General features: G+C 54.6%; 1 protein-coding gene across 2 annotated transcripts; it reads right to left on the bottom strand.

Moving 5' to 3' along the window:
• Positions 1-1,598: 1,598 nt before the first annotated feature.
• LHX6 (LIM homeobox 6) lies at positions 1,599-26,717 on the bottom strand. Of its 2 annotated transcripts, XM_033123986.1 has the most exons (11): positions 26,423-26,717; positions 25,220-25,291; positions 24,668-24,850; positions 24,182-24,303; positions 15,237-15,457; positions 12,501-12,601; positions 12,195-12,290; positions 11,805-11,979; positions 8,176-8,279; positions 7,239-7,344; positions 1,599-3,742 (listed from the first exon to the last, which is right to left on the bottom strand). In XM_033123986.1, exons 1-11 carry the CDS (start codon positions 26,504-26,506, stop codon positions 3,663-3,665), a joined length of 1,344 nt encoding a protein of 447 aa, XP_032979877.1. In that variant the 5' UTR covers positions 26,507-26,717; the 3' UTR covers positions 1,599-3,662. The 2 variants fall into 2 exon arrangements, with proteins under 2 accessions (XP_032979877.1, XP_032979878.1); XM_033123987.1 differs by lacking the exon at positions 7,239-7,344.
• Between the last annotated feature and the right edge of the window lie 294 nt (positions 26,718-27,011).

Below are 27,011 nucleotides of genomic sequence, written 5' to 3' on the forward strand. Positions count from 1 at the left end.
CCACAGCTATCGTGTAATCTTGGGCAAGTCACTTCTCTTCGAGAGCCTGTTTCTTCATCTGTAAAATGGGTAAAATGATGCTGAAAACAGTACGGTAGCTGTGGGGATTGAACGAGATAAGACAGGAGCTCGCACTTAGCAGGTATTCAATATGTGCTTGTTTTAAAGAATAATCTTAGCTGTGCATCCGGAGTAATTATTTCTCAGAATCACACCCCAGAGATCACATGTGTCAGCTGAAAGCCAGAAAAGGAAGTGGTGCCATATTCTAGGGCCACACTTGGGCCACAGCCTCCTGGATCTTTACATAACTGTCCTCCATTAGAGGCTGCTGGATCCTGTGGCCCCCTCCCCGCCCACCGGGGCCTTGTCCCCTGGCTCACCAAGAGCTGCCCAGGAGAGAGTCAGGCCTAGGAGGGCTCTGCTGAGTCCTGGAGCCAGGAAACTGGCGCTCCAACTAGGGAGCCAGAGGCGGCATGCTGGGGCAGAGCCAGGAGGCCGGGACCCTCTCAGCTGCACCACTGAGTTCTGGCGGGGTCACCTCTCTCCTCTGAGGCAACAGTCATCTCCGCAGAACGATAGGGTTGAGCTCCACTGGGGGTTTCCAAACTGGGTTTTGAAAACAGAAGATCCATTCATGTAAAGAAGCACACACACACACAAATACACACACGATTAAAACCAAACTACTTTCAAAGATACACATTTATCTAAATCAACATTTGATAAATGGATTGGAAGGGTGGAGGGGGAAGGGGCAGAGACGGGGTTAGGGATGGGGGTGCGGAACTAATAAAATAAAGAGAGGGGCTGTGGAGGGGCGGTGGCCACGGACACCCTGAGCTGAGGTTTACAAGCAGCTCTGCAGGGCCATGGTGCGGGCGGGGGGAGGGGTGGGAAAGCCTCGGCCCCAGGCACGGCCGCTCCGCTCCCCTTCTGCCAGCTCTGGCTTGAACAAACTGTTCTGCTGCTAAAGAAAAAAACCTGGCACCAGCTGGCAGGTGCTCTCTCTCACTCCCCAGATTACATGGTGGCTCTGGAACCCCGCGAGGCCAGCCTGAGACCCTTACTGTGTCAAAGCTCAAGCCCAAACGGCCTTCAGGTCACTCTATCAAATTCTCCCCATCTTTCAAACAGGCTCCTCTATGCCTCACTCGTCAGCCCCTCCAATACCTCGTTTTGCACTTCGGTCTGTGAACTTCTAATCTGATAAGACCCAGCTCCAATGCCCCTGAACCATCCTCCAGCACATTGGAGGGACCTGTGTGTTTGCAGCCTTTGCCAGACTGAGAGCTCCCCTGAGGCAGTCGGCTGGGCCTTCTCCAAGGGGTCCAAATCCCAGCTCAACCACAGCGCCCCAACTTGAGCCCTTAGCACAGGGCTCAGCCAACCACGCATGTCCAGGGCCAAGACGGAGGATGACAGCCAGCTTGATTTCCTACAAAGCTTAGATTAGAGAAGAAACCCACTGCCACGCCTTCATGACGCTCATTGTACTAACCGGGGACCAGTACCAACTTTCTAGGAAGGAGAATGCACTGGGGGCAGGGGCCTGAGCCCTTAACCAGAGAGCAGGAAAGAAATGGAATCCCATCGCGTTCTGGATGTAAGTGCCAGCACTTCTACTTGCATTAACTTTATTTATTACACAAATAAGACATTTACAAAGCACAACATGAAAGGTATGTAACAAAACAGACATTGGTTTTACAAAAAAGTGCTTACAATTTTTTTTCCATGTGTGTGTTTTCCCCTTTTGTTTTGTATTTAAATAAATAGTCTTGATGGCCTGTACATTCCCAGGCTGCTCTAACAGGTTAGCGGAGACATGTCTGAACTGCAACATGCTATGACCACATGATCCACGCAAGGAACAGACCCTGGCGGGAGGCTCAAGGCCAAATAGGTACTGGATGACCCTGGGCAGGGCTCAACTGACCACCGACTACATGGTTGCACTTGGGACCTCAGGAGCAAAAATCAAAGGAAAGATTAGAGTTCCCCAAGGCCAGGGATCAAGCCCAAGCCACTCCTGTCAACATCAGCCCCTTGCACAGGGCCGGGTATGCATTATTCACTGGATGAGTTCTGAACTGTGCTGTACTGACCAGATCTTCAGTGGTGCCTTCTTTCTGCCCTGAGTCAGCAGGAACCATCTTCAGAAGAGAAAGCGGGAAGGTTTTCTTCTTGGGCTACATGCATGTCTCACCTTTCTCCAGGTCCCAAAGCAAGAATGGCATATAGGCTTTCATTTTAAGTGCCAACTTCAAGCATGTGGATTCTGCAACCTTCTCCAGACTCAGTAAAATGGAGAGTGCTGTCATTGACTAGCAATGTCTGCCGCGGGTAAAAACAGGGACAGCCGATATGCATGTGCCATGGACTTGCTTTCCCTGTCCTAGAGCCTCCTTCCAAAAGCAACATATCAGGTTAACCAGAGCAGGAAGGAAGACTTGGGCTAAGACACGCCTACTAGCAGCCTCTAGTGGGAAATGGATCAGGACACCAAGTACTTATAAAACTACGGGATAAACTCGGGACATATTGGCATCCCCTGAAAACATAAATCATGGACTTGTGTAGCCCAAGCCCTTTTGTTTGGGGTGGAAGAGATGCAGCAGGACAGGGTGGATGTCAGCACAGCTGTGTCTAGCCTCCGCTCTCACAAGTGGGTGGGAGAGCCCAGAGGCACCACGTGGAATCCTGGGCTTGGCCTGCTCACCTAGGCAGGGGGCACCCTCTCTCTACTCAGAATTAACATGCTGACTGCCATTTCCCTGGGCTCTGTTCCCCAGCCTTCTATGAGAGGTCCTCCCAAAAAAGACATGGCCCAAGCACCCCTACCAGGAGTCAACAAGTGACCGACAAGGGCCCCCAATTGTAACCTGCCCAAACATTCGGAAATGTCATCACACAGATCAAACACCATCTCTGCTATGTCGCCTGTATATATGCTGGATAAGGAGGTGGGAGGAGGGTCTCACACACACACCCCGAGTTTTTTCTTTCCTCTCACAGCGCAATGTGCCATATCCTTCTCCTTGAACTCTAAACCAATGGGAGTCTTTTGCCCCCAATTCCTCTCCCCAGCTCCCTGCCTGCTGGTCTAGGCAGGCCTCCATCTCTGCCCTACTGGGCCTCTCAGGGTTGGTCAGTGTCTCTTCTCTTTCTGAATTAACTTGACATAACCAGACAGATGGAAATGATAAAATTAGAACATAGCTTCCCTTTGGGGACATCCCACAGACACTGTAGAGTTTTCCAGACAAAAGCAACAGAGTGGATAACATTGGGGGTTGTCGGCTATTCAGAATTCGGAGATGGTTCCAAGGAAGTAGTGAATAAAGGCCAACATGAGAGGAAAGAAAACCTGTAAATTAAAAGGCTGTTGGCGTTGCACAATTCAATTCGGCCTTTTGCTATTGTAATCAGCCTAAGCTGAAGACGAGTCCTGTCTAAATGGAAAAAACTGACTGTTGTTTTCACCCTGATTCCAAATTTCAGGGAGCTCTGCTTTCCAAGAGGAGGACTCCAAGGTGCTCCTGGCGGGTTCTGGTTCTCAGCAGGAGAGGGGATGGCCAGGCCCAGGGGCCCAGCTGGTGGCGGGCAGGATGGCGTTTGAGGGGTGGGTGGATCCCTGGCAGTGGCTTGGACACTGGATCTCAGCGGCTGAGGGGCAGCTGTGGGGTGCCCATGGACAGATACGGAAGTGCCGGCAGCGTCAGTACTGGAAAAGGATGACCTGCAGAAGGAAAGCGGGGAAGATGGCTGAGCCTGGAGCCTGTCCCACTCAGCAGCCCCCAGAGGTCCTCACACGTACAGAGAATGTCGGTGGCTCAGGGTCCAGATCTGGCTTCAAATCCTAGCTCTGTCACTTACTTGTTGTGGGCATCTCACTTCACCTCTCTGAGCCTGCTTCCTCATCTGTGAAATGGGAATGACAAAACCTCTCTCTCAGAACGGGGAGGCGGTGAGATACAAGGGCAGCAGCAAATGCTTGCTGGCCACTGCACCCTGCGACTGGCACCGCATGAAGTGCCCGACAAGCATTATTTCATGGAAGCCTCGCCTCAACCCGAGGGTGCCCCACCATTGTCTCCATTTTACAGGGGAGGGCACTGAGGCTCAGAGAGGTGAAAATCAGTGACCCCGCGAGCACACAGCCAGGGAGAGGTGAACTGAGCACTGCAGCCCCGGCCCGGGCCCGGAGCGAGCTCTCTTCACTGTACCACACAGCCTCTCTCTCTCTAAGGCCGCCACCACAGCAGCCATTGAAGCTTCCTAGGCACCAGGCGACAGGCCAACAACTTCATGGGCACTTAGTCTTCACAAAGCCGAGGGGCAGGGCAGGTCGGTGGCTCAGACATGCCAGGTGCCTGACACAAAGTGGGTGTTGAGGGACTGGCTGCCCCTGTCCTTCGCCCTCTTCCACCTAAAGTGCCTGGCTGACTTCTTATTGCCGTTAACACAGCCAGTTCCCTGAAGTTCAGGTCGATTACTGGCTGTCTGGTCAACGGGATGTGCCTTTTCACAGTGAAATGTCAGGAGGAGGTTTCAAGTGGTCCAGGGACAACAAGTGGGTACGGCCACATGGCTGTTCCATTTTCTTTTCAGGAATGTTACGTGCCCAGATCAGGTACCATGAGGAGGAGATGGAGGAAAACAATGGTGATGGTCTCCATCAGAGTAACCGCCCTCTATGGAGCACTTTCTATGTACCGGGCACTCTGCTAGGCTCTTTACATACATTACTGTCTTTGCTCTCAGCCACAAGCTTGGGTGGGGGGACCTATTATTATCCCCATTTTGTGGATGCAGGAACTGAGGCTCAGAGAAGCTAATTGTGTTCCCAGGTCTCCGAGTGAGAAGGCAGCAGAGCCTGCCTGACTTGGCGCTCATGCTGCATTGCTTAACCCACTCACCCAACCTCGGGCAGTGCTCTCCTCCGGCCTCCTGGAAGCCTGGCTTTGGGCTCTTAGTACAAGAAGCTCTCTTGAGAAGGATGACTCTGGTAAGATCTTCCCCTCCACGGGCCTCAGTCTCTATCTGATCCGTGACAGCTTGGCCCTGATGTTCTACAAGCCTTCCAAGCTCTGGAATTGTGGGATCAGAGGCCATGACCAGGAAGAGATGTGGTTCTGGAAACTCACAGGTATGTGTGGCCAAATGATGTGATGGGGGCAGAGGGTGCTACCCCCAAATGCTCAGACACCGTTCTCCTGACCAGGCCAGTGCTGGCCTTGATGAGTGGGTTCATGGGCCTGCCCCAGGGGGCTCTGGGTCTCCTCACAGCTGGGCTGGCTCAGGCCCGGAGGGACTTGGGAGAAAGCCCTGCACTGACTGACTACATACACCTACCAGGCCCCATGGGTTTGGCAAGATGTGGACAGAAAAGGTCCCCAGGAGCTGGCAGGAAGGTCAGACAGTGAGGGGCAGAAGGTCATGAGGGGGGAGACATTGTTCTGCAGAGCTGCTGGATGCGAAGTTAGGGACGCAGCCCGGCAAGCGCGAACTCTGGCTAAGCAGCCAAACCCAGGGGCCAGAAAACTTCTACAGCCCAAATTGCCAGACCCCAGCCTGTCTCTTCCTTCAAGCTGAACCGGACATAACCACAAGCTTAACTGAGCAACCAGAAGGCATGGGCTCAGCTCCAAGCTCTGAGCCCAGCCCTAAATACTTCCAAGACTCCCCCCGCCCTTCAGATAACGCCCAAGCCCCTCACCCAACATGCCAGGCCCTTCATTATGTGACCCGTCAGCTCCACCCACCGCCCTGCGCCTCAGCCACACTAAACACCCTCAAACCCAGGTTCCTCCATGCCCCTGTCCCTAGCATGTTCTCCTCTCCTGAAGCTTCTCTCCTAGAGCTTTAACTCCCTCTTCTGGGTCCTCAAAAGCCACATTCGCCCCTCACCTCAACTGCCCTGTCACCTTGGGGTGTAGCTGCCCAGCTCCTGCTCTAAGCCACACACGCCCTGCCCTAAGTGCTCTAAGCCACACCATGCCCACGGGCCTCTGCCGTCCCTGTGCCATCTGATAGGATGAATGCTTTCTTGCAGGAGAAAGGCAGCTCCAAGGCAGACAGTCCTAGGATGCAGGCCAGCCCTGCCGTGCTCTCTGTGTGGCCTTGGGTGAGCTACTGCCATCTGAGCCTCAGTGTCTGCAGGTGTGACATGGACTCAACACTAATTATCGTCCCCCAGGAGGCTGTGGAAGGTGAGGTCCGAGAAAGCACTGTGTAAACTGTAAAGTGCTGCACGAAAGGAAGTGATTACTGAACCAGACGGCCTTCCGAGTCCCACAGACTCACCGCATCCCTGTGTCACCTCTCTGAGCCTCTGTCCCCTTAATCTTTACCATGAGGATGCCATCCTCATGCCCGTGAAGTGTTTGGGAAGTGTCACTCAGTAAAGTGCCTGCTGTGAACAGAGGAGCTGCTCAACAAACTGCAGCTCTTACTGTGAGTATGACAGTCCAGAGGGGCCGTTCCTGGGGCATGCTTGCCCACCACCAGGTGCTGCAGGATTCTGCCTTGAGCACTACCAGTTACTGATAAACCTATCTGTCCAACGAGGTTGTCTGTGCCTCCTCAACCTATACCTTCCCCCATGCAGCCCAGCAATGAGCGTCGCACGCAGTAGGTGCTCAATCAGGAGACAGAGTCAGAGGAGTTGTCCCAGAGGAGTGGTCCCCACCCCTGGCTGCCTGCCAGAATCACATGGGCTGCGTATAACACTCACAGGTCCCTAGGCCCCGCCCCAGACCTCCCCATCAGCTCTCTAGGGGTGAGGCTGGGGAATCTGCATCTTTACAGAATCACACCAACACTGCGTTCTGCCGGACTCAAGGGCTCCTGGGGCCCCTTCCAGCTTGAAGGCCCCGGCCCTCTCTCCCTGGCGGACCACACCTGCTGACTCCTGGGTTTCCCCCAGCTGTCTGAGGACCACTAAGTGATGTTTCCCACGCCCTGGGGCAAAGGCCATACTCCCCCACCTAGCAGCCCAAGCTCCCTCCCCCACCCCTCACTGTTCTGCCACCAAGTTTGTGCCAGCACACAGTGCTGCTCCGTGTCCCCTGCAGCCACGAGGGCTCATGCCTTCCCTCACAAACTGTTTCAGCCTTCGGGCCTGGGCTCAGACCTTGCTTTCCTTCAGGAAGGCTTCCTTTCATCTCTCCTAATTACGCCCCTGCCCTCCACTCCCCAGCTCCCTTGGCTCCCCCATCATAGTTTGATCTCACTGTGTTGTAACTGTTGGGAGGTGGCTCCCCTCCAGACGGTGGCCTCCTCAAGGTCAGGGACCATGCTCTCCTCATCTCTGTGCTCCTGGCAACTGACATGGGGCCCCTGGGTATAGTCAGTACATAGCAAATGTCAGCTGAATAAATGAATAAGTGAATGAATACATGCACAGGTTTTCATTTAGTCTCTGTGACCGTAAGCTACCTGGGCCTCAACTTCCTCTTTTCTAAAAAGGCGGGGAGGTCTCAGAGCTGTGGCTTTTGGGCTAACTGGGAGGTATCTGGGAGCTGAGAGGGAAGTAGGGGGCTGACTCCCTCTGCAGTTTCACCCAGATCAGCTCCATCCCCTTTCATCTGCGTTATGGGTTTTGGAAAAGATTCAACAAAGGGCCCCGGTGCTTAAACACAAAGCTCACAAGCCACTGGACTGGCTGATTCCCAAGCACCTTTGTGGACATTCAGTCCTAAAGCTGGAGACAATCAGAGACCCAGATTCCACAAAGGAGGCCTTGCCAGCTGACCAAGGTCATTTGCTGACCTACTATCCCTGGGCCCCACCAGCTCAGGACATGCACTGCCAACAGGCAGGAATAAAAAGAAGGAAGGAAGAAGAACCAGGGATGGTGGGAGGCAGGGTGCTGTGTGAAATGAGCCTTCTCCGCAACCACCAAGTAACTAAATTCACAAATCTGAAAAAGAGAAGGCCAGCCGTCAGTGGGGGTGCTGCAAGGAGGCCTTTGGAGTGCCCATGCACATAGAACACACTGGCACCTGCTAGAGTGACTGCCTCGGGGGCACAGTGGGGGCCTGACTATGCAGGGCAGAGAGGCTCTGCTACAAGGCGGTAAGGTGCCTGCTCGGCGACGAGGAATGCTGCCCAATCCCCAGCCCCAGCAGGATGGCTCTGACCCATCAGACCCAACCTGGCTCCATTTACCTTCTCACCCCGGTTGGAGAGCGACCCATCCATGTCGGCTTTGAGGTGGACGGGGGGTGCGGTGTAAGGCAGCCGGCAGTGCACCTGCCCGCACTGTACCTGACCTGTGGACGAGAGGATGCTTGGAGCCCATACCCAGCCTCCATGCAGGATCCCACCTGCCCTGTGCTCCATAGGCTGGAGCTCTGGGACCCGTTTCTCCTCCGCTACTTACCAGTTAGCTGACCCTGGGCACAATTTCAATAAGGTCGTTTGCAATGGTCTATGTGAAAGTCTTTATAGAGTGCTATATACTGTGTGATAACTGTCCAGCTCACTGATAAACAAACACTCATAAATGAGTATGTATTGAACACCTCCTACACGCAAGCACGCTCTCTCTGACCGCCCTACTTACAATTGCAGCCTAACACCTCCACCCTCCCTGTCTCCTTTCCCAGCATTATTTTATCTCCTTAGTACTTAACCGTCATCTGACTTACTATATATTTTTATTTTTTATTTGATATTATCTGTCTTTGCCAACTAGAACACAAGCTCTAATGAGGGCAAGGATTTTTGTCTGTTTTCTAGACTCTAGATCTTCGTTAATTTCTAGTACAGTGATACCTCGGTTTTCGAACGTAATCCATTCTGGAAGACTCTTCGAGTTCTGAAACGTTGGAAAACAGCCGACCGCGAGGCCTCAGGATCTTGGACTCAACGGAAGCCATGGGACATGTTCGACTTCCGAGGCATGTTTGAAAACCGAAGCATTTACTTCTGGGTTTACGGTGTTCGTAAACCGAAATGTTCGTCAACGGAGACGTTTGAAAACCGAGGTATGACTATACCTAGAATAAGGCATGGAATCTAGTAGGTACTCTTTAAATATTTGTTGAATGAATCTCCGTACCCTATTCTAACACCTAAAACTGTGGGAGAAAGTCCATTCTTGCGTCTGACCCACATCTCTCACGTTTCCTTCTCTTTATCACCACAGTAGAGAAGAAGTCCACGGTCTCCTTCCCCAGCACTTCAGCAGCTTTGGTAACAGGAGAAAGAACCCTCCATAGAGACTTACAGTTGACATGCAACTTGGGACTAGTCATGTGCCTTTCTGAGCCACCGTTCCCTCTCTACAGAATAAAGCAGTTGTATAAGATTGGGGATTTTTAATCTGGGGTGTCCTAGGAGTCCATGAACGGCCTGGACTCCTAGGACATCCCCCATATCATAGTTTTCCATGATATGGAAAACTATGCATGTATGTGCATTTTTCTGGGTTCTGGTTCCAAAGCTTTTTTCAGATTCCAAGCTCTAAGGCTCCAGGAAACTCAGGATCCTGTGAATTTAGTTAACTGCAAAGCAAACTGCTGAGGGGACCTTCAGCCATACAAGAGGCAGAAGGTCCAAACACCCTTGACACCTCCTGCCCAAGCTGGATTCCACCTCAAGGTGAAAAGGAAAGAGCACCTCAGTCCCTTCTCTAGGCATCAAAGACAGATCTAGGCTCAGCCAACAAAGTATGTAGGCAGATTCCTGGCATGACTCAGGAGGCCATGGTCCCCCTCCCAAGAGGGTCACTTAGACCCATTCCCAACTCCACAGTAGAATGCTAGCTGGTCGCCCAGAGTCGTACCTACAGAGCCCCTGGTCCTTGTTGCCTTTAACAGATGAACTAGATCTTCAACAGGCTCTGTGCAGCAAATAAATCATTGTTTAGAAAAGAAAGGGAGAGAAACTCCCTCCTACTGAGCAGCTGGTTCAGAAATGGAACAGGACAAAGAGACACAGTTTCCAACTGGCAGCCTGGTGCAGCAGGCAGGACTCTGCACCGCTAGCTCTGCCGGCCAAACCACCGTCACCGTCAAAAGAACAGCTAATAGTTATCCAGCACTTACTAAATGCTGAAGACGTTAAGTCAATGGTCTCATTTGATGCTCACAACACTGCTTTGAGAAAGGTATTTTTCTTGTCCTTGTTTTTACGGATGAGGAAACTGGTATTCAGGGAAGCTGAGAAGCTTGCCCGACATCACACAGCTAGAAGTGGCAGGGATGGGATTTTAAGCCTGACAGCCTGATACAAAAGCCCACACTCAAGTCTTTAAGCTCCCACTAACTTACTGCGGACCCTTGGTTTCCTCATCTGTATCATGGGATAGCTGTCTCTGATGTTTAGAAATACGGTTAGGGGCACATGGCAGGGGCGAAGTAAACAGCAGTGTCTGTCTGACATCCCTTCTCTCTCTTCCTTTTAATTGAAGCCAGAGAAGGGAGGATCTGAGTTTGCGAATATATTGTAGTCACTTCTATTTTTCTGCTCATGGCCCACTTTGAGGAAACAACCAGTGAAAACAACCTCAAAGGGAAAGAAAATTTGTGATAAGCACCTGATCAATAGCAGATTCACTGTATGTTCATCCCCCAGAAATGCACAAGGCTACTCCCTCTCTCTTCCAGGTTCCTGCTCAAAGGTCACTACGCCATGACCTACCCCTACCTCCCCCACAGTACTCAGTCCCCACTGACATGCCTGCCTTCCCTCCTGTATTAGTTTATTATCTCTCCACCCACCTCCCACTCTGGAATGAGCCCCAGGAGCACAGGGCTTTATTTAGTCTATTGTCTTCTATGTAGTATCCCCGTGCTTAGAACACAGAAGGCACTCAAAAGATACTTACTGAAGAGGGAGTGGGTTTTCACAACCCTGTGAGGTAGGCATGATTAATGTCCCAGGTTACATATAAGGAAACTGAAGTTCAAGGAAGTTGGGTGATTTGCCCATAGCCTCACAGCCCTGGGTATTCCCACCACACTGGCCTTCTTCTGGGATCCTAAATACAGTGGTACCTCAGTTTTCAATGTCCGTTGACGAACATATCGGTTGACGAACGCCATAAATTTTATGGATCTATGGTATCATTAGATAGTAAAATTCATGCTAAATTTGCAGTTTTAGGGGTTGATTTTAAAGATCTGGAACGGATTAATCCATTTTGCATTACTTTCTATGGGGAAACTGTGCCTTGGTTTTCCAACGTTTCAGAACTCACGGTCTTCCGGAACGGATTAAGTTCGAAAACCGAGGCACCACTGTACACCCACTGCCATCAGGCTCCCTCGGTCAGGCTGTAGGCCTGCCTACATTAGGTTCCTCTACCACCCTGCACACTTATTTCTCTCCACTCCCGGTGTCTCACTAACCCTACCTATGCTTCCAGCCTCAGTTTGCTGAGAGGCGGCATCTCCAACTCCCATCCAGCACCTTTCCTACAGAAACCATCAAAACCGAAACCACGCGCTCATCTACTTGGTTATTGTTCTTCGCTGTGTCTCCCACCATAAGGCAAGCTCCACCAGAGTAGGGGCTTCACCCATCTTGTTCCCTCCCTAGTCTTGGGGCCCTGGCACACAGTGGGTGCTTGGAAACTACTTTTTGGAAGACTGGAGGGAGAGCTTGCTTTTACTGAAGCAGAGCCAGGGAATTTAACCCTTCGTCCCAATCCTTAGGCCCAAGTGATTGTGGAGTCCACCTCTTCACCCACAAGGCTCGGTAAGGCCTCCCCACACCTTCGCCGCCCGCGCGCACTCCTTTGAGCCCCTCTCTCCCGCAGGCAGAGCGGACTGGGTGTCGCGGTCACTTACTCTCAATGTAGCCGTGCAGAGTGACCATGCGCGCCCGTTCGGGGCTGCTGAACGGGGAGTAGTGGATGTCTTCGGATAGGGCGGAAGGGAGGCGGGACTGAGGCGCCCCGGAGGGCGGCACAGGATGCTGCGGTGTGTGCTTTTTATGACGCGCCCGGCAGTTTTGAAACCACACCTGGAACGACATCCTCAGCAGCTTCAGCTTCTCAGAAAAGGGTCGGACGCGCAGCCGAGGGGCTCCAGGCCGGACTGACTCGCTGCCTCCAGAGGAACGCGGCCACGTGCCCCCGAGACCTTGGCTCCGCATCCCAGCCAAGCGCTCAAGGACCCACCCCCCGGGCCCCTAGGCCCCGCCTCAGACCCCAAGGCCCCTCCCTTTCCCGTCCCCACCTGGATGACCCTACGACTGAGGCCGGTCATGTCCGCAAGCTTCTGCAGGGTCTGCGCGTCGGGGTTGTTGTCCTGCGCGAACTGCGCCTGCATAACCTGGGGAGCGCGGGGGGCGGTGAGGCACAAGTACGCGGAGGTCTCAAAGGCCCTGGCCCAATCAGAGGCTCCAGCCTGGAGGACACGCCCCAGACAGCTACAGCCCCGCCTCGCCACCCGCGGGACCGGGCGGGGCGGGGCCAGGCCTTCTCAGCCCCGCCCACACCAACGCCCCTCCCACACCCGACCACTCGCGCCCTGCCTGGGTACCTGCAACTGCTCCGCGGTGAACGATGTCCGCGCTCGCTTGGCCGGCTTAGGCTGACTGTCCTGCTCCGAGGGCACTGCCCCCTCCAGCGTGAGGCCGTTCCCTGGGGGAGACAGAAGTGGCTGATCACGCCCCCATCTCTTCTAGTGGCAGTCTGGAAAGGACGGGGGTGGGGGAGCTGGTCCCTGGAAGGGTCAGGAGCGGAATTGGCTGGGAGCGGGGACCCCAGGGTCCTAGTCCCTGAGCTCAGTCTTTGGTAAAGGGGCTTTCATTTCTGGACATCCCCTTAGTACCAGACGCTTCTCATTCGGTGTACCATTCATGTCTTACAGCCCTGGTGACAGGTGACTTTATCCTCACTTTAAAGTGGTGGAAACTGAGGCTCAGAGAGAAATCCCTGCCCGGATCTTTCACTAGTATTCTGACAGCTGGCTGACTCAAGCCCCCCAAAAAACACAAAACAAACAAAAAAAACCCAAAAATAAACAAAACCTGGGCTCCCTCTTACCCAATCTGGGAAAACCAAACATTGGTGGAGATACGGAGCAAGCAGGTTACAGAATTGTGGTCCTAATTTTGTAAAAACTGATGAAAGCAAAAAAGTTGGAAGGTGTTAGCAGTGTTTCCTCCAAAGAGTGCGATTATGGAGACTCTACTTTCAATATTTATGTAACTTTGGAGGTTTTTACAACAATCATATGTTACCTTACTTCTCTAAGGTTTAATTTTGTTAACTGACATATATGTTAGCTATTCTCTTCCCACTTACATTACTTTTACAATCACACTAAATATACTCCCATTTTATTTTGAATACCTCATTTTTCTGAATGCAAAGGTAATATGTGCTCCTTATCAAAAACTCAGAAAATTCAGATAAGCACAAAGAAGAAAATTAAAATCACTAGCAATTTCACCACTGTTCAAAATTTATTATATTCTTTTTAATTAGAAAAACACTGTGTCGAGGGGGAAGAAAACAAAAACACTCTAACATACACACAGAGAAAAAAATCTGGGAAGATACACACTAAAATACCATGGGTGGTGGCATTTGCAGTGATCTTTGTTTTCTTCTTTTTGCTTAACCATCTTTGCTAAATTTTCTATGATGGACGTGTGTGTGTGAATGTTTCAATTTAAAAAATAAAACAGTAGTCAAAACTGAGGGCTGATCAGGAAAGGAGATCCAAGGCCCCAAGCCATCAAGCTTCCCGGCATGGTGGAAGTCTGGGGTGAGGCCTGTCTGGGAGAGCAAGAGCATTACTGGCAAGGCTGTGACTCGGGGTAATTCTGGTTGGTTCAGGTGTGGAAAGAGCCTGGGGTCACTGACGGGCCATGGTGGGGGGAACCTCTGACTCCTGGGATTCCATGCCAGCTCTACTGCTGACTTGCCCACCCCCACTGCAGGTAACTCCATGGCACCCCATCTTCACTTGCTCCTCACCTAAGCCCACTCAGCACCAATCCTGGCAGGAGAAAATGATGGCCCTGATGTGGCCATGGCCAGGAATCCCTACCTAGTCCCCAGGCTGGAAATGGAGACAGGGTGGTCCATGCCCCTCTCCAGAAGCAGTAGGGATAGGATAGATTCTCTGTGGTATTGATGCCTCCTAGGAGATCAGACAGGACAAGGAGGCGTGTACCCTTTATTTCAATGGGCAAATGAAACTTAGAGTCAGCCACATCCAAACAGCCTCCTCTGCTTGATGAGGTCTGCTTCAGGGGCCCTGGAGCGTGAGAATGGGGTGGTATAGTATGGTGCTGAAGAGCCGGGGCTTTGGAGTCAGGCAGACTTACTACTATGTAAGCTTTGGTAAGTCACATTCTGTAGATAACCTCTGCCTGTTTCCTCATCTGTAAAATGGGCATTCGCAGCTACTTGCTAGGGTTGTTGTATGGATTACATCAAATACATCAAATAATCCACATTACAGAGAAGCGAGCAGCTTCCACAGATCCAGACAGGGGGATTAAGACAAGGGTCCCTCCCTCTGCCCACAGCCGAGCCTCTGATCCCCCTTTCCAACCTCAACCCACCTGTGACTCAGCCCCCACAATCTCTAGATGACCTGGACCCTGTCCCTGGACCTATGTGTCTTGGGGAGTCACAGTATCAGAGCTAGAAGAGATTTAGGGATGTTTGTAGTCCACCATCCATCTTGCACAGATGGGGAGATTGACGCCCAGAGAGGAAAGGAAACTTCATATGTCAGCAATAGCATGCCAGAAGCAAAACTGGAGCTTCGGTCTCCAGACTCAAAGGCCTTTCTTCTTACACTCCAGGATGAACCCCACTCCCAAGCCTCTAGCTCGAAGCTGCTGGTGCTGGTTGGGTTTGGGAGAACAGAGTCTGTCATCTCTCCAGGACAGCTGGAGGGGATGAGCCCTCCAGCCAACCAGAGTTGTCCAAACAGAAAAGTGGGCCACCCCATTATGAGATCACCTCTAGGGTTCACCTAGTGCCTCCTGGCTTTACAACACATCTGCTCATCTATCTTTGAGAAAGTGTCCTATCATTAGCCCCATTTTACAGATAAGGAAACAGAGTTACAGGGAAAGGCACTGACTTCCAACTCCCAAGCAAATGGGGGAGCCAGAAGCTGGCTCCATGCGCAGCCTCCAGGTGATAAAGCAAGCACCTGACCCTAGAGGAGTGTGGGCAGTTCCTGTGGTGCTGGGGTGGGGTAAGGCTGGGGGCAGAGGTGTAGCGGATGCTGGGTGGGCGGGTTGGGTACCGTTCTCCGCGGCCCTCTTGAGGTTCTCGATCATGGTGTCGTAGTGGATGCGGCACAGCACCTTCTCCTCGACCAAGCCAAACTCCTCGCCCGTGGACAGCTGGCGCTTGCAGGAGAAGCAGGCAAAGCAGGCCAGATGGTAGGCATTGCCACGCGCCCGCCGTACCCAGTCGCTGGCATAGATCTGTCGGCCACACCGTGCGCACTTGGTCCCAAATCGGCTGCGGGACACCGGGGCAGGGAAGGGGATGGCGAGGCTCAGACAGGCCACCCCTCTTCCCTCCAAATCCCAGTGGCCAGCCTGCACCCAGGCTCCAGGCCTCAGGGCCTTCACTCCTCACGAATTGCCCTCTACGTGGATCCACCCTACCCCCATCCCCCTGGAGACAAGTCCCACTTAGAAGGAGAGCTGGTGGGTGGATTTTATTGTCTTCTTGTTGCTTTTCTGAGTTTTCCAAATTTCTATAATGGTCACATTTGTATATAACATTAATCTGTTCATCAAAATATTTCATTAAGTGTTAGGAAAATATAATAGTAGTGATAATAGGCAAATCTTTGAGCACTTACCATGTGCCCAGGAAGATTCTAAGTGTTTTATGTTGATTATCCCCAATTAATCTTCATTTTGCAGACGAGGAAAATGGGGACCAGAGAGTTAAGTAACTTGTACAAGGTCACACATCTTGCAAGGACAGAGACCCGAGATGAATAAACTGTGCCCCCACGATAGAGAAGCTCAGAGTTTCTTGGAAGGACAGACAGATATGCACTTACTGGCTTGATGACCCTGGCAAACTGCTTAACCCCCTGAGTTATCCTGTTCCTTGCTCTGAGCCAAACTAGATGACAACAGCAACAACTACTACTATCTGTCAGTGCTCTGCAGTCTATTAAGTAACCACCTAGTCCCAGAGTCTGAAGCCCGGACATTCCAACAGTAAATGTTAAAAAGACACAAAAGCCGGGATCAAATGCCCTCTCCCCCTTAAGGCTTCCTTGGTGCTGTCTCTTTCCCTCCTCCCTCCCCCTTTGTAGTGTGGCTTTTCGGGTGTGGCTGCCTCCACCACCGGACTGGGAGCCTTCCAGGAAGCAACAGAGTGTGTCCCTGTCCCAGAAGTCAGCCCCAGGCTTGACCACTGAGCACCAGGGAAGGTTTGTGCTTTACTGGACCCTGTCCCAATCCTCTGAGCCTCAGTTTCCTCTGGCGCACACTCTATTTCAGGAAATGGTGCCACGACTCATCCAGATGCTGGGGCTTAGACACCTAAATCGTACACTCCTCCCCTTCCCTGACCCCACATCCAACCACTCGTGAAGCTCTGTTGGTTCCTTTTTTAAGTATGCCTGGGACCCATCTTCTCTCTACTGCCACTGCTGAGCTCCTAGGCCAGGTTCCCATCGTGCACCCCTCTCTGCCAGTCTCAGCTCTGGTCCTCTCACTGTTTCTAGGGCCATCCCTGGCAATCCATCCTCCACAGAGCAGCCGCAGGTGAAGGTTCCAGCATGCGCACTGAATCCTGTCCGACCCTGCTTCAAATCTGGTCCAAGATCCTGGAGTTTACAAAGCCCAACAGACCACATCTTCTCAGGCTCATCTCGTCCCTAACTTTCCTTCAGATCCTTCACCCCACACCCAAGCACGAGTCCAGTCAGGCACAATGGAAGATCAGTCCCCGTCTTTACGGCCACCTCTGAAGCACTTTCCCACACCCAGCCGGCCTTTGCACAGGTTGTTCTCTCTTCCCACACGCCCTCAACCTCCTGGAAGAGTGCCACAACTCCCAGCACCACCCTTTAGGCCCTGATCACACTGCTTTGCAGAAGAAGTCTGGTTCCTTGGCTCTCCCATCCACCCCTGGCACCCCTGGGAGAGGAGCAAGAAGATTTGCTTCTGTGTCCACAGGACCCGCACACTTCCACCCAGGAGGATTCAGAAATGCCTGTTTGTGGAGGAAGCAGACCAGCAAACGAACTCTGATTACAGCCTCGCCTGCTTTGGCAAATGCAAGCAACTGCCGGTTGAATAAATGGTCTTGGGTTGAACTCAGTGCGGGAGCGGGGAGGCCTCGTCCAGCCCGGCTCCCGACATAACTCCAACGTCACTGTCTCGGACCAGAAGCTGTTCGCTCAGGCCGTGCTTCGCGCCTTTGCCAGGTCAAACGCTCCCTAAACCGAGGCGGTTCCCGGCGTCGGAAACTCGGCTTCCCCTGGGGAGAGGCCAGCATAGCCTGTGGTCTCTGTTCCCAATCCTTCTCAGTTAAATGAGAGAGAAAACCGCTTTGCCCACCCCAGTGTACTCCCGCCGTGGGCCGATCCCCGGTTTCGCTGCGGGTCTGGTAGAGTCCAGATTGGGGGCACTTTCTGGCCTCCTAGAAGAGGGAGCAGCCAGCTGTGTGCTGAGCCCTTGCTGCGGTCTCGGGTCCAGAGATGCAATTCCTTCACTGCACTCCCTCGGCTTCGCCGCAACCACGAGAGGTGTGGACACTGGCACCCACTTTGCATACGTGGAATCGGAGGTTCAGAGTGGGCAACTGACTTGCCCAAGACAACAAAGAGAGTGGGTTCTGGGCTGAGGTCCGCAGAACCTGCGGAAGGACCTAGAGCCTGCGGAAGCAGCCGGACGGGAGATGAGAAGAGCTGGGTCCCGAGTGTATGAACAGGAAAGGAGCCTAGTCTGACCACGTCGAGTCCCCACTCGTGGTCGCGGGTCCTGGAAACTCCGGTGCGCAGGGCCGGCCCGGCGGTTTCCGGAAGTGCGATCCCAGGCAGCGGGGAAGCCGGGGAAGGGAAGGCCCGGCCCTCAGAGGCCGGACGAGAGCTGCTGCGTCTCCCCGCTGTGGTCTCCCTGCGCCGCCGCGAGTGCGCCGCGTCAGTGTGCAATCCCGGGTCCTCCGCGCGCTTGACTGTGCAGGATTCCTCGTCTTCTGCCAGGGACGCATCCAAGATACCCCGCGCACCCGGACCTTACAGTTCCACGAGTCCGCGACGCCCGAGAGTGTTACGCGCTTACAGTGGCGGCTCACAGTGCCCCCATCCATCCCCTTGATCCCAGGCGAGCGCCGCGAACGATCTCTCAGCAACTTTCTCTAACAACCGCGCCGTGTCACCCCAAATGCCAGGAGCGCCAGGGATCACCCCAGTGCTAGGATCTCGCCGCGCTCGCTGTAGCTTGGCTTAGTCAACGAAATCATCCTCGCGCTGGATCCATGGGTGGGGATTGGGGAGCTCATGACGCAATTTTGGATGCCTTGCGAACCACTCCTGCAGCGTGTTCCCCACCCAGGGCAGGGGTCAGTGGCACACACAGGGGGCACGAGGAGGCTTACGGATCCAGGCTGTGACAAACCGACAGACTCCTTCCCAGGCGGGCTGCGAGGCCCGAGCCGCCGGATTCCGGAAGCAGCGAAATTGGCGGCGGAGACAACGAAACTTCAAGAAAGGGGTGTTCGGGAGCTGTGAAGGGAGCGCCAAAGGGATTAGGGGGCATGGCTACCGCCCCCGCCCCCAGCCTTGTGCGCTCCCCTCCCCGGTCCTGGTGCGCGCCTGGGAGCAAAGGACATTGACTCTTTGGGGATGGAGAGGTGTCCGACAGATGCTGTGCATTTTAGCAACTGCTGAAAGGAGTAGAGTGGGCGTCACGCACCTCCTCGCCCTCTCTCCCCCGAGTGGGAGCAGTGGTAGCTGGGTACTGGTGGTTGTGCGGAGGGAGCTGAACGCCCTCGACGAAGTCAGGCTCACTCTCCCGGCCTGCTTTCGGTGGATAGCGAGTAGGCGCTCAGTAATAATTGGTTGGATGAACGATCCTTAACGAAAGAGCCCATCGGAGTTTCACTATGACCCCGTCCCCCATTATTAAGCTACCCTTTTTATGCATGAGGAAACCGAAGCTCAGAGTGGGCAGTCCAATGTTAGTTACGAAGTCAGTGAACCAGGGTGCTGAAACAAACCAGAGTTCAATTATTTTATCTTCAGGATGCTCCCTTGATGGCCTTCGATTCTATGAGGCCAAACAAGGGGGATTGGAGGTGGAGCCCTGCCTATCCCCTTTTCTCCGTTTCTTCTAGGCAAACTCTTAGGAGAAGAAGCCGTAAAAAAAACAAACAACAACAACAAAAAACAGAACCAGCAATTAAGAGGTTAAAACGTCCCGCGCCTCGGAGGTCCTGGCCCGAGGCCCCTCCCCCGAACTCCTCTCTCCGCTCACCCAACATCTGTCCCCCAACAGCTGGCAGCCACTGGGCCGCTCTCTGCCGCGGTGGGGGGCCGCTTCCCAGCTCTGAGCCTCCCCGGGGACCCTCGCTCTGAGGGGAGGAGGTGGGGTTCTCCCGCTGGAGCCTGGGGTGTAAGCTTGGGCTCTACGCAGAAAGCTCTAGAAAGCTGGGGGCTTGCCCTAAGTCACGTGGGCCAAGAAGGGGACAGGAACACCACGCAGAGGCCCCTGGGCCCAGCCCAAGGCGCTCTCTGAAGTCCATTCTATAAACACCAGCAGCTGTACTTAACCCTTTACTCCCCTCTCTCATGGTCAGGAGGCCAGAGGGCCAGGGACCACGGTGACCTGATCTTGGCAAAGTCAATCCAGTCAGGGTCTCTGAGGAGGTCACTCCTGCCCCAGTGCTCCCAGAACCCACCCAGGAAGAGTCACACATCAGAGCACACAGCGGGTGCTCCCTGTGTGAAGCAAACCAAACTGGGCAGAGAATCTTGGGGCCAGCAGAGAGGGGTCTTTGCCATTCCACAGGCCCCGCCTAGTAGAGAGGGGCTGCTGACATATCTCATCTATAGAGGAAGCATATTGACCCAAGGATGGTGAAGTCAGGTAGGATGGTAGAGTCAGGTAGCCATGGGGCTTATCCAGGCTCTGCCACTTATTAACTATGTCACCTCACCTCTCAGGGACTCAGTTCCCCCTCCTATAATATGGGGATTATGAAAGTATCATAATCACAGGGTGGGCCTGCGGATTCAGTGTGATAAAGCATGTAAAGGGTTAACACAGTTCCTGGCTTGGAGATGAGCTCCATCCATTCTGAGACCCAGGTCCTCATCCCTGCTCAGCCTCTCCACAATCTCTCACTGTGTGACCCTGGGCTCTTCACTTGCCACTCTGCCAGGATATCAGTCTCCCCATCTATACAATGGACATGATGCTTCCAGGAGGCCGAGGGAACCAGGAGGGCACTGCAGATCAATCCATGCCCCATTTGGGGGCAGCAGATACAGGCCTGTGGATAGGAAGAAGCTGTCTGGGGTTGTGAGTATTGAGGCCAGTGGAGCTATGATGCTCCCGAAAGGAACACTATTTTCTCCCAGGACTTTTCTTTACTTCTTGGAAGAAAATGGGGAGAAAAATGGTCTTTTAAAAATAAAAGTGAAGAAGTTAAAAGCAATCTCATATTTCCCTGGTGGTAATTTTTTTTTTTTCCTTCTAGGACTCAGGGAGTGAGGGGAGGTGGGAATCTGGTTGAACCCACAAGGGCTGATGAAGTCCCTGTTTGGAGGGAGAGTTGGAGAAACTGGGGCAGAGAGGTCCAGTGACCTGTGTGCCAAGGGCAAACAGCCAGTGAAAAACCAATCCCTCCCAACAATGCAAATGAGCCAAGGGCAGCATTGGATCTGGACTACCCCCATAATCCGCAGCCTCCCTCCCTGGTGAACTTGGGTGCCTTTCTAACTTCTAACTTCCAGCTCTGCCAAAAGTGACAGACTGAAGGAGGTGTCAAGGAGGGGCAAGGTGGGGGATGAAACCCAGAAGAAACCCTTCAACTGGGGGATAAGACCTCAGGGCCCCCTCCACGGGGTCTTGGCCACTTTCTCCCTCCCTCCATCCTGTTGAGAGACTTTGGCCTCTCCTGGGCAGAGTGCTCTGTCCATATCCCACCAGATCCTTGACCCTGGAATTCAGGAAACAGAGGGCTAGAGAATCTCAGAGCACAGCCCCTCCCTGAGCCCCAGCTCTTGAGAGGGGCAATCTGCCTCCCACGCCACCATTCATGCTCTCTCCAGGAAGACCTCCCTTACAACAGCCACCGGGAGTTCAGGCTGCTGCTCAGAGCAGACAATAGTCCCTGCCTGGCGCTCTGCCGGCTTTTCCTTTCCCTTTTTGTGGGTTTTATTATTTTTGTTACAGGTGGGGCTACCAGGGATGGGTTATGCCTGCAGGGAGACCTGGCTGGAGGAGAAATGATCAGAAGAGCCACAATTCTTCCCTCCTCCCCGGGAATGTGAGCTTTTATTCCCTCCATTTTCTTAACCAAAAATCTGTTTTAGTTTTGCTTTGGGGGCTCTTGTCACTGGAAAAGGATTAGCGCTCAGATCCTGCAGCTCAGAAATGGCCCAGCCCCATCTCTCCAGGCAGGCCCTGCTCCTCAAACTACTTGAGAAAATACCATGAGGGGATTGTGCCATGGTGACAATCGGGGCACCCATAGCACCTGCCTTTTAGGGAGCCTCTACTGAGCCTTCCTTTCTTCACTCCCTCCTTCGTAGTTCAGAGAGACAACCCTGGAAGTAGGACACTAAGGGCAGAGAGAAGCGTGATTTGTCCAAGGTCACACAGTGACTTGGTGTTGGCCTGATGGAGCTGCACATCCACCCTCCGCCCCAGTGCAGTGGGGAGGAGGATTTGGAGCCAGTGAAGGCATTGGACAGTGGGTCAGGATCTGAGTTTTGAGTAATCCTTGTAGGTCTAGTAAGCACAGCATCCAAGGAGGCGCCGTCCAGCTTAGTCATGAGCTGGGCTGGAGAAGCAGCAAGGAAATGTGGGCCAGTGGTTCACAGGGCTGTCACGTCTGTTCTCACCAGGAGAGCCAGGACAGCAGTCCAGCCCAGCCTTACTCTACAGGAGGAGGCTGAGATGTCATCCTGCTGGGTTCCCTAGGAGCCCTGTCCCTGACCAGCAGATGAGCCCAAGGAACCCTCAAATGACAGCTGGCTTGTTTGTTTGTTTGTTTGTTTTACCACCTGGAGTCAAGCCTAGAGCAGGGAGGTGGCTAGACAGGCATTCTAACCTCCATTTTCTGCCCTGGCCAGCCAATAGTCAGGTGGGACAGTGCGGGGAGACATCACACTCGGATTACACACTAAATAATGATAATCCTGCTATGACATACACACACACAGCAGTCCTCAGCGACAAATCCACATTTACATCACACTCTTGAGCCCTCAGTGCTTGGGTTAAGGCCTTAAGCAGAAATGCCCCCCTCAGAGGAAGAGGGGGTAGGGTGAGGAATGACAGGATTTCAGAATTCTCACCCTCTTCCCTCTGGATCCCTGTCCATATGTAATCTTGTGCTGACCTCCTTGCACACACACACACACACTCAAAGTCCCAACATTCGCACAGAGACACACGCTCTCCATACTCACACATGCTTGTCATAAAGGGACACAAACATTATCTAGCCACACACCCCTGCCCCAGCTCAGTGAGGCAGCCCCTCAGCACCAGTGTACAGATTCCGACAAGACAGACAGACATACACTCTTTGCACACTGAGGCCGCTTCCATGCACACCCTGGCTGCACACACTTTCACACCCAGACACAAAAGAAGAGTCCACTTCTTGAACTACGCTTCCCATGGTTTCCCCAACTCACATCCCACCAAAAGGCTGCAAACTTCCCCCTAGATTCAAGGTCAGCTTCTTCCAAGTCTCAGTGGGCTGCCGGAGGTGGGTGGGTGGCCATTGCCTTCTACCACATTCCCTGACTCCCAGGGGACGACTTTCTGGGGTGGAGGGGGAGAGAGGTCTTCCCAGGAAAAGTGATGCAATGGCCTCTCCTGAGACAAGGATGGAAAGGACGTCTGTGGTTAGGTGTGGGGGGGGCGCATAGGGGAGTAGCATTGTCTACTTCCGGAGACCCTTGGGAATAGGCATTCCAGGAATCGATCTCACTCCACTCTCTGTGGACTCCGTAGTCCCCGTGGCCCTGCATCAGGCCTGGTTCAGGTTTCCCAGGGGATCAGGCAGGCGGCCTGTATGCCCCTGACCTGGCAGTGACCTCGCCCCCATGACCAGGTCAGGCCGAAGCCGCAAGGTTAGGAGGGAGGCGAGCGCAAGCGGTGGAGACGCGGTGGTGCGGAGGGAGGATGAGCCTTGCTCGGGTCCACAGCGGTCGGGACCTGGCGCCACGGAGAGCGCAGCCCCAGGTAATCCATCCCTGCTCCCTGGCTGCGGGCCCGACTCTCCCCTTTCGTGCCCCTGCGGCCCAAAGTCAGAGCCTACACCCGCGCCAGGCTGAAGCCGGGTCAGAAAGTTCGAGGGAGTCGGGACTGGAACAGGCGTCTGGGACCCAGGCAGGACCCCAGACTAAAAATGCGACATTAGATCGACGCCGGGGTCTGAGTTGAGGCGGAGCAGGAGACCGAGGTTGGGGCTTGGGACGAGGAGCTTGAGCATGGGATCGGATCTGAGACCAATGCGTGGCCAGTGCTCGAGGCCCAACCAGCCCCGAATCCAGAGCGGAGCCAGGGTCAGAGCCGGGACAAGAAGAGACGCCTGCACGTCTGGAGTTGGAGTAGGGTTGGAACCCAGACCCTGAGCGCACTGGAGATGTAGCCAGATCGCGTCTGGGATCCAAACGGGTCCCAGCCAGAGCCGGGGACATCAGAGCTCAACCGAGGCGCTGGAGGTCGGAACTGGAGCCTGAGACTCAGGCAGGACCCGAGACGGAGCCAGAGACGCGACCAAAACCGAGTCTGCCGCAGGAACCAGAGACAGATCTCGGGCCCAGGCTCGCCGGCTCCGGTGCATGGCCTGGAGCTCCTGGTTCGTGGCGCTGAGAGCAGCGGGCTGGGCCCACACGTACCAAGAGTGCACTCGGGACGCGGGGGCTCGGGAGGGAGCCAGACACCATGCGCAGCAAAGCCGGCCTCCATGCGCGCGGGGGGTGGGGGGGCCTGCTGTGGTGACACTGCTGTCCCAGCGGACGAAGCCTACCTGAAGTAGTCCATCTTGCAGAAGATTTCCTTATTCTTGATGTAGCAGCTGTTCTGCTGCCTCAGCGACGTGCGACACACGGAACATTCGAGGCACCGCACGTGCCAGATGAGGTTGTTGACCTGGGGATGGGGGAGGGAGTAGGGGCGGCTCAGCGCTGGCCTCTTTTCACACTGGTCCCCAGCCTCCCCGGCTCCATTTGCAGACAGAGACTCTGGAGCTCTGACGGTTCATGTGGCTTCCCCACTTTTATTCTGTAACACCCAGGCTCAAGGAGGTAGAAATAAACCCTTCCCCTTTTTCATACCGGACCCCGGGGGCGCAGAGAGATGCTAAGACTTGCCCAAAGCCGCGCAGTCAGGCTGCAGCTGAGCCAGGATTCGAAATTAAGCAGACCTGGTGCGGGCGTTGTTTCCCTGCAGCCCTCTGGGCTGCAACTCACATCCCACCAGCGCATACGCAATACCCTGCCCCCGGGGATCTCACCTTGAGCAAATACCGATCCAAGATCTCGAGGCCGCAGCTGGAGCAGATGTTCTTGCCGGCGGACGGCACGGAGGAGGCGGCAGAGGGCGGTGAGCAGACAGATGGCGTGCTGGGCGTACAAGGGGAGGCGCGACCCTCGTCCTTGTCCAGAGAGCCTGCCAGGGTCTCGGCGTCCGACTGAGCCTGCAGGGATAGCCGAGCGCTGAGCTGAGCGCTGAGCCCCGCACCCAGTGTCACGACGGCCTCAGGGACGAATCTGGGGCCCCAGCGCACCAACTGACAACGAAATCCCCACGAGACGCCAGGCCATGGGCTAGAGGACAGGAATAGAAGGGCCTATTGGAGAGGAAGGGACGGCTCCAACTTTTAACACTCGCGTCCTGGATGCCGGGAATTGTCAAAGCCCACATTCTCGGCCGGAAAAATCGAGGCTCAGAGAGGGGCGGCGCCCTCCGGGAGTCCCCCAGCGCATGGGCCTAGGTTCGGGGCCGAAAGACGGGCCAGGTCCTCAGGGCCGGACCACAGACCGAGGGCAGGGCCGAACGAACTCACCATGGCGGGCGGCGCGGTCCCTTCAAGGCAGCGGGTGGTCGCTTTGCAGCCGGACCCTGGCTGGGCCATTACCTGGGGGAGGGGGGAGGGAACGCAGGCGGCGGCGGCTGCAGAACTGGCTCTGCGCAGCCCGAGCCCAGCGCCTCCCTGCGCCTGTTATATAAACCGGCGCGGAACAATGAATCCTAACTTTGTAGTGGGCATTTAAAGCCCTTCCCCACAAAAGCGGTGTCTCTCTAATGAAGCAATTTGAATTTGGATTGGATTTTTTCCCTCTCTCTCCCCCTCTCCCTGCACTTAACCCGTGGCTCTTGAAGTAATCGCTTAGTTCCCTTGCAATCCAAGCCTCCGAGGGGGAAAAAAAACACGCGCACACACACAAACTACCTGCAATTAGAAATTGTCGTGAATGCCCAAGATAAGAGGTAGCCAGAGTGTCAATTCCAACTGTCAATCAGTGAGATCCATCAGGCCGCCCAAAGAATTGCAAATTTGATTTTTTAATGGTAGTAATTAAAAATCGAATTTTTTCTCCCTCCACCCCCCCCTCCTCACTCCCTTCTCCTCCTTTCGACACAAAATGCAAAAAGGAGAAAAGAGAGAAAGAAAGAAAATAAAAAGGAAATGGGGGAGGTGTTTGAGGAAAATAAAAAGCGGAGCGCTGGGAGCATCAGCGTTTCGGCCCCGCGCGCGCAGCGAAATTGACGCGGCGATATTGACACGGATTCAGGCGCCTTTCGAGGGCCACTCGGAGGGAAACCAGGAGCAAAATGGGGGCGAGACCCGGGTCGAAACGGGTCCCAAAAGAAAACAGAGGCGTTCAGGAGGAGGAACAGGCACCCTCCAGCCCTTCGGCGCGCCGGGGACAGACGCCGCGCCGGGAACCTCAGCGTTGTCTCCGCACAACCTCCGGCACACGAGCGCTATCAGCGCCTATTCAGACGGACAATACCCGCCTCGCCTCCTCTTGATTCGCCTGTGTCTTTGCTAAATCGCTTTTTGAGAAATTCCTCCAATATTTGCATAATGTGTTCCCACTTTCCGCGACCCCCCCACCCCGCGTTCGCGCGCGCTCTCACACTCGCATATACACACTCACAGGCGCACCCCCTTCACTCCCGCTCCCCCCAGCCGGGCCCGGCTGAGTCCCGGCCCCTGCCCGACCCTGGCCGGGGCCGCTCAGCCACTCGCTCGCACGCTCACCTGGTCCGCGGTGGGGCCGCCCTCGGCCGGCAGCCGGCAGCCCTCGGGCAGCGCCGGGGCGGCATTCTCGTGCTTCCAGTACATGGGCCAGGGAGCCGCGGGCTCGGCGGGCGCGCGGCGCGGAGAGCCGCGCCAAGGGGGGCCACCGCCGCAGTGGGAACACAGGCTGAAGCAGGAGCAGGAGGAGAGCGGAGGCGCCCGCGCTGCCGCCCCGGGCCCGGCCCCAGCCCCCGCCCCCGGCCCGCGCGCAGCCCCGGCCTCCCTGGCTGCCGCCGCCGCCGCCTCGCAAGAAGGTCCCGACAAACTTGGAGAGGCCCCCGCCCCCTCCTTCTCCTCCTCCGTCTCCGGGTTCTCGTAGTCCTCCTCCTCCTCTCCCTCCTCCTCTTCCTTCTCCTCTCCTCCCTCCTTCTCCTTCTGCCCCCCCTCCAGCTGCGGTGGCGGCCGCCCTGCCGCTGGAGCCCCGCTCGGTTCAAGATGAGTCATGCGTGACCAATCCCCTCCCCGCCAAGGGAGAGCGAGACACACACAGCGAGGCAGCGACCCAGAGACACACACACAGTCATATAGACACACAGAAACTCCGAGCTGC

The sequence above is a fragment of the Rhinolophus ferrumequinum genome, chromosome 12 (genome assembly GCF_004115265.2).
Source record: "Rhinolophus ferrumequinum isolate MPI-CBG mRhiFer1 chromosome 12, mRhiFer1_v1.p, whole genome shotgun sequence".
NCBI classification, from domain to species: Eukaryota; Metazoa; Chordata; class Mammalia; order Chiroptera; family Rhinolophidae; genus Rhinolophus; species Rhinolophus ferrumequinum.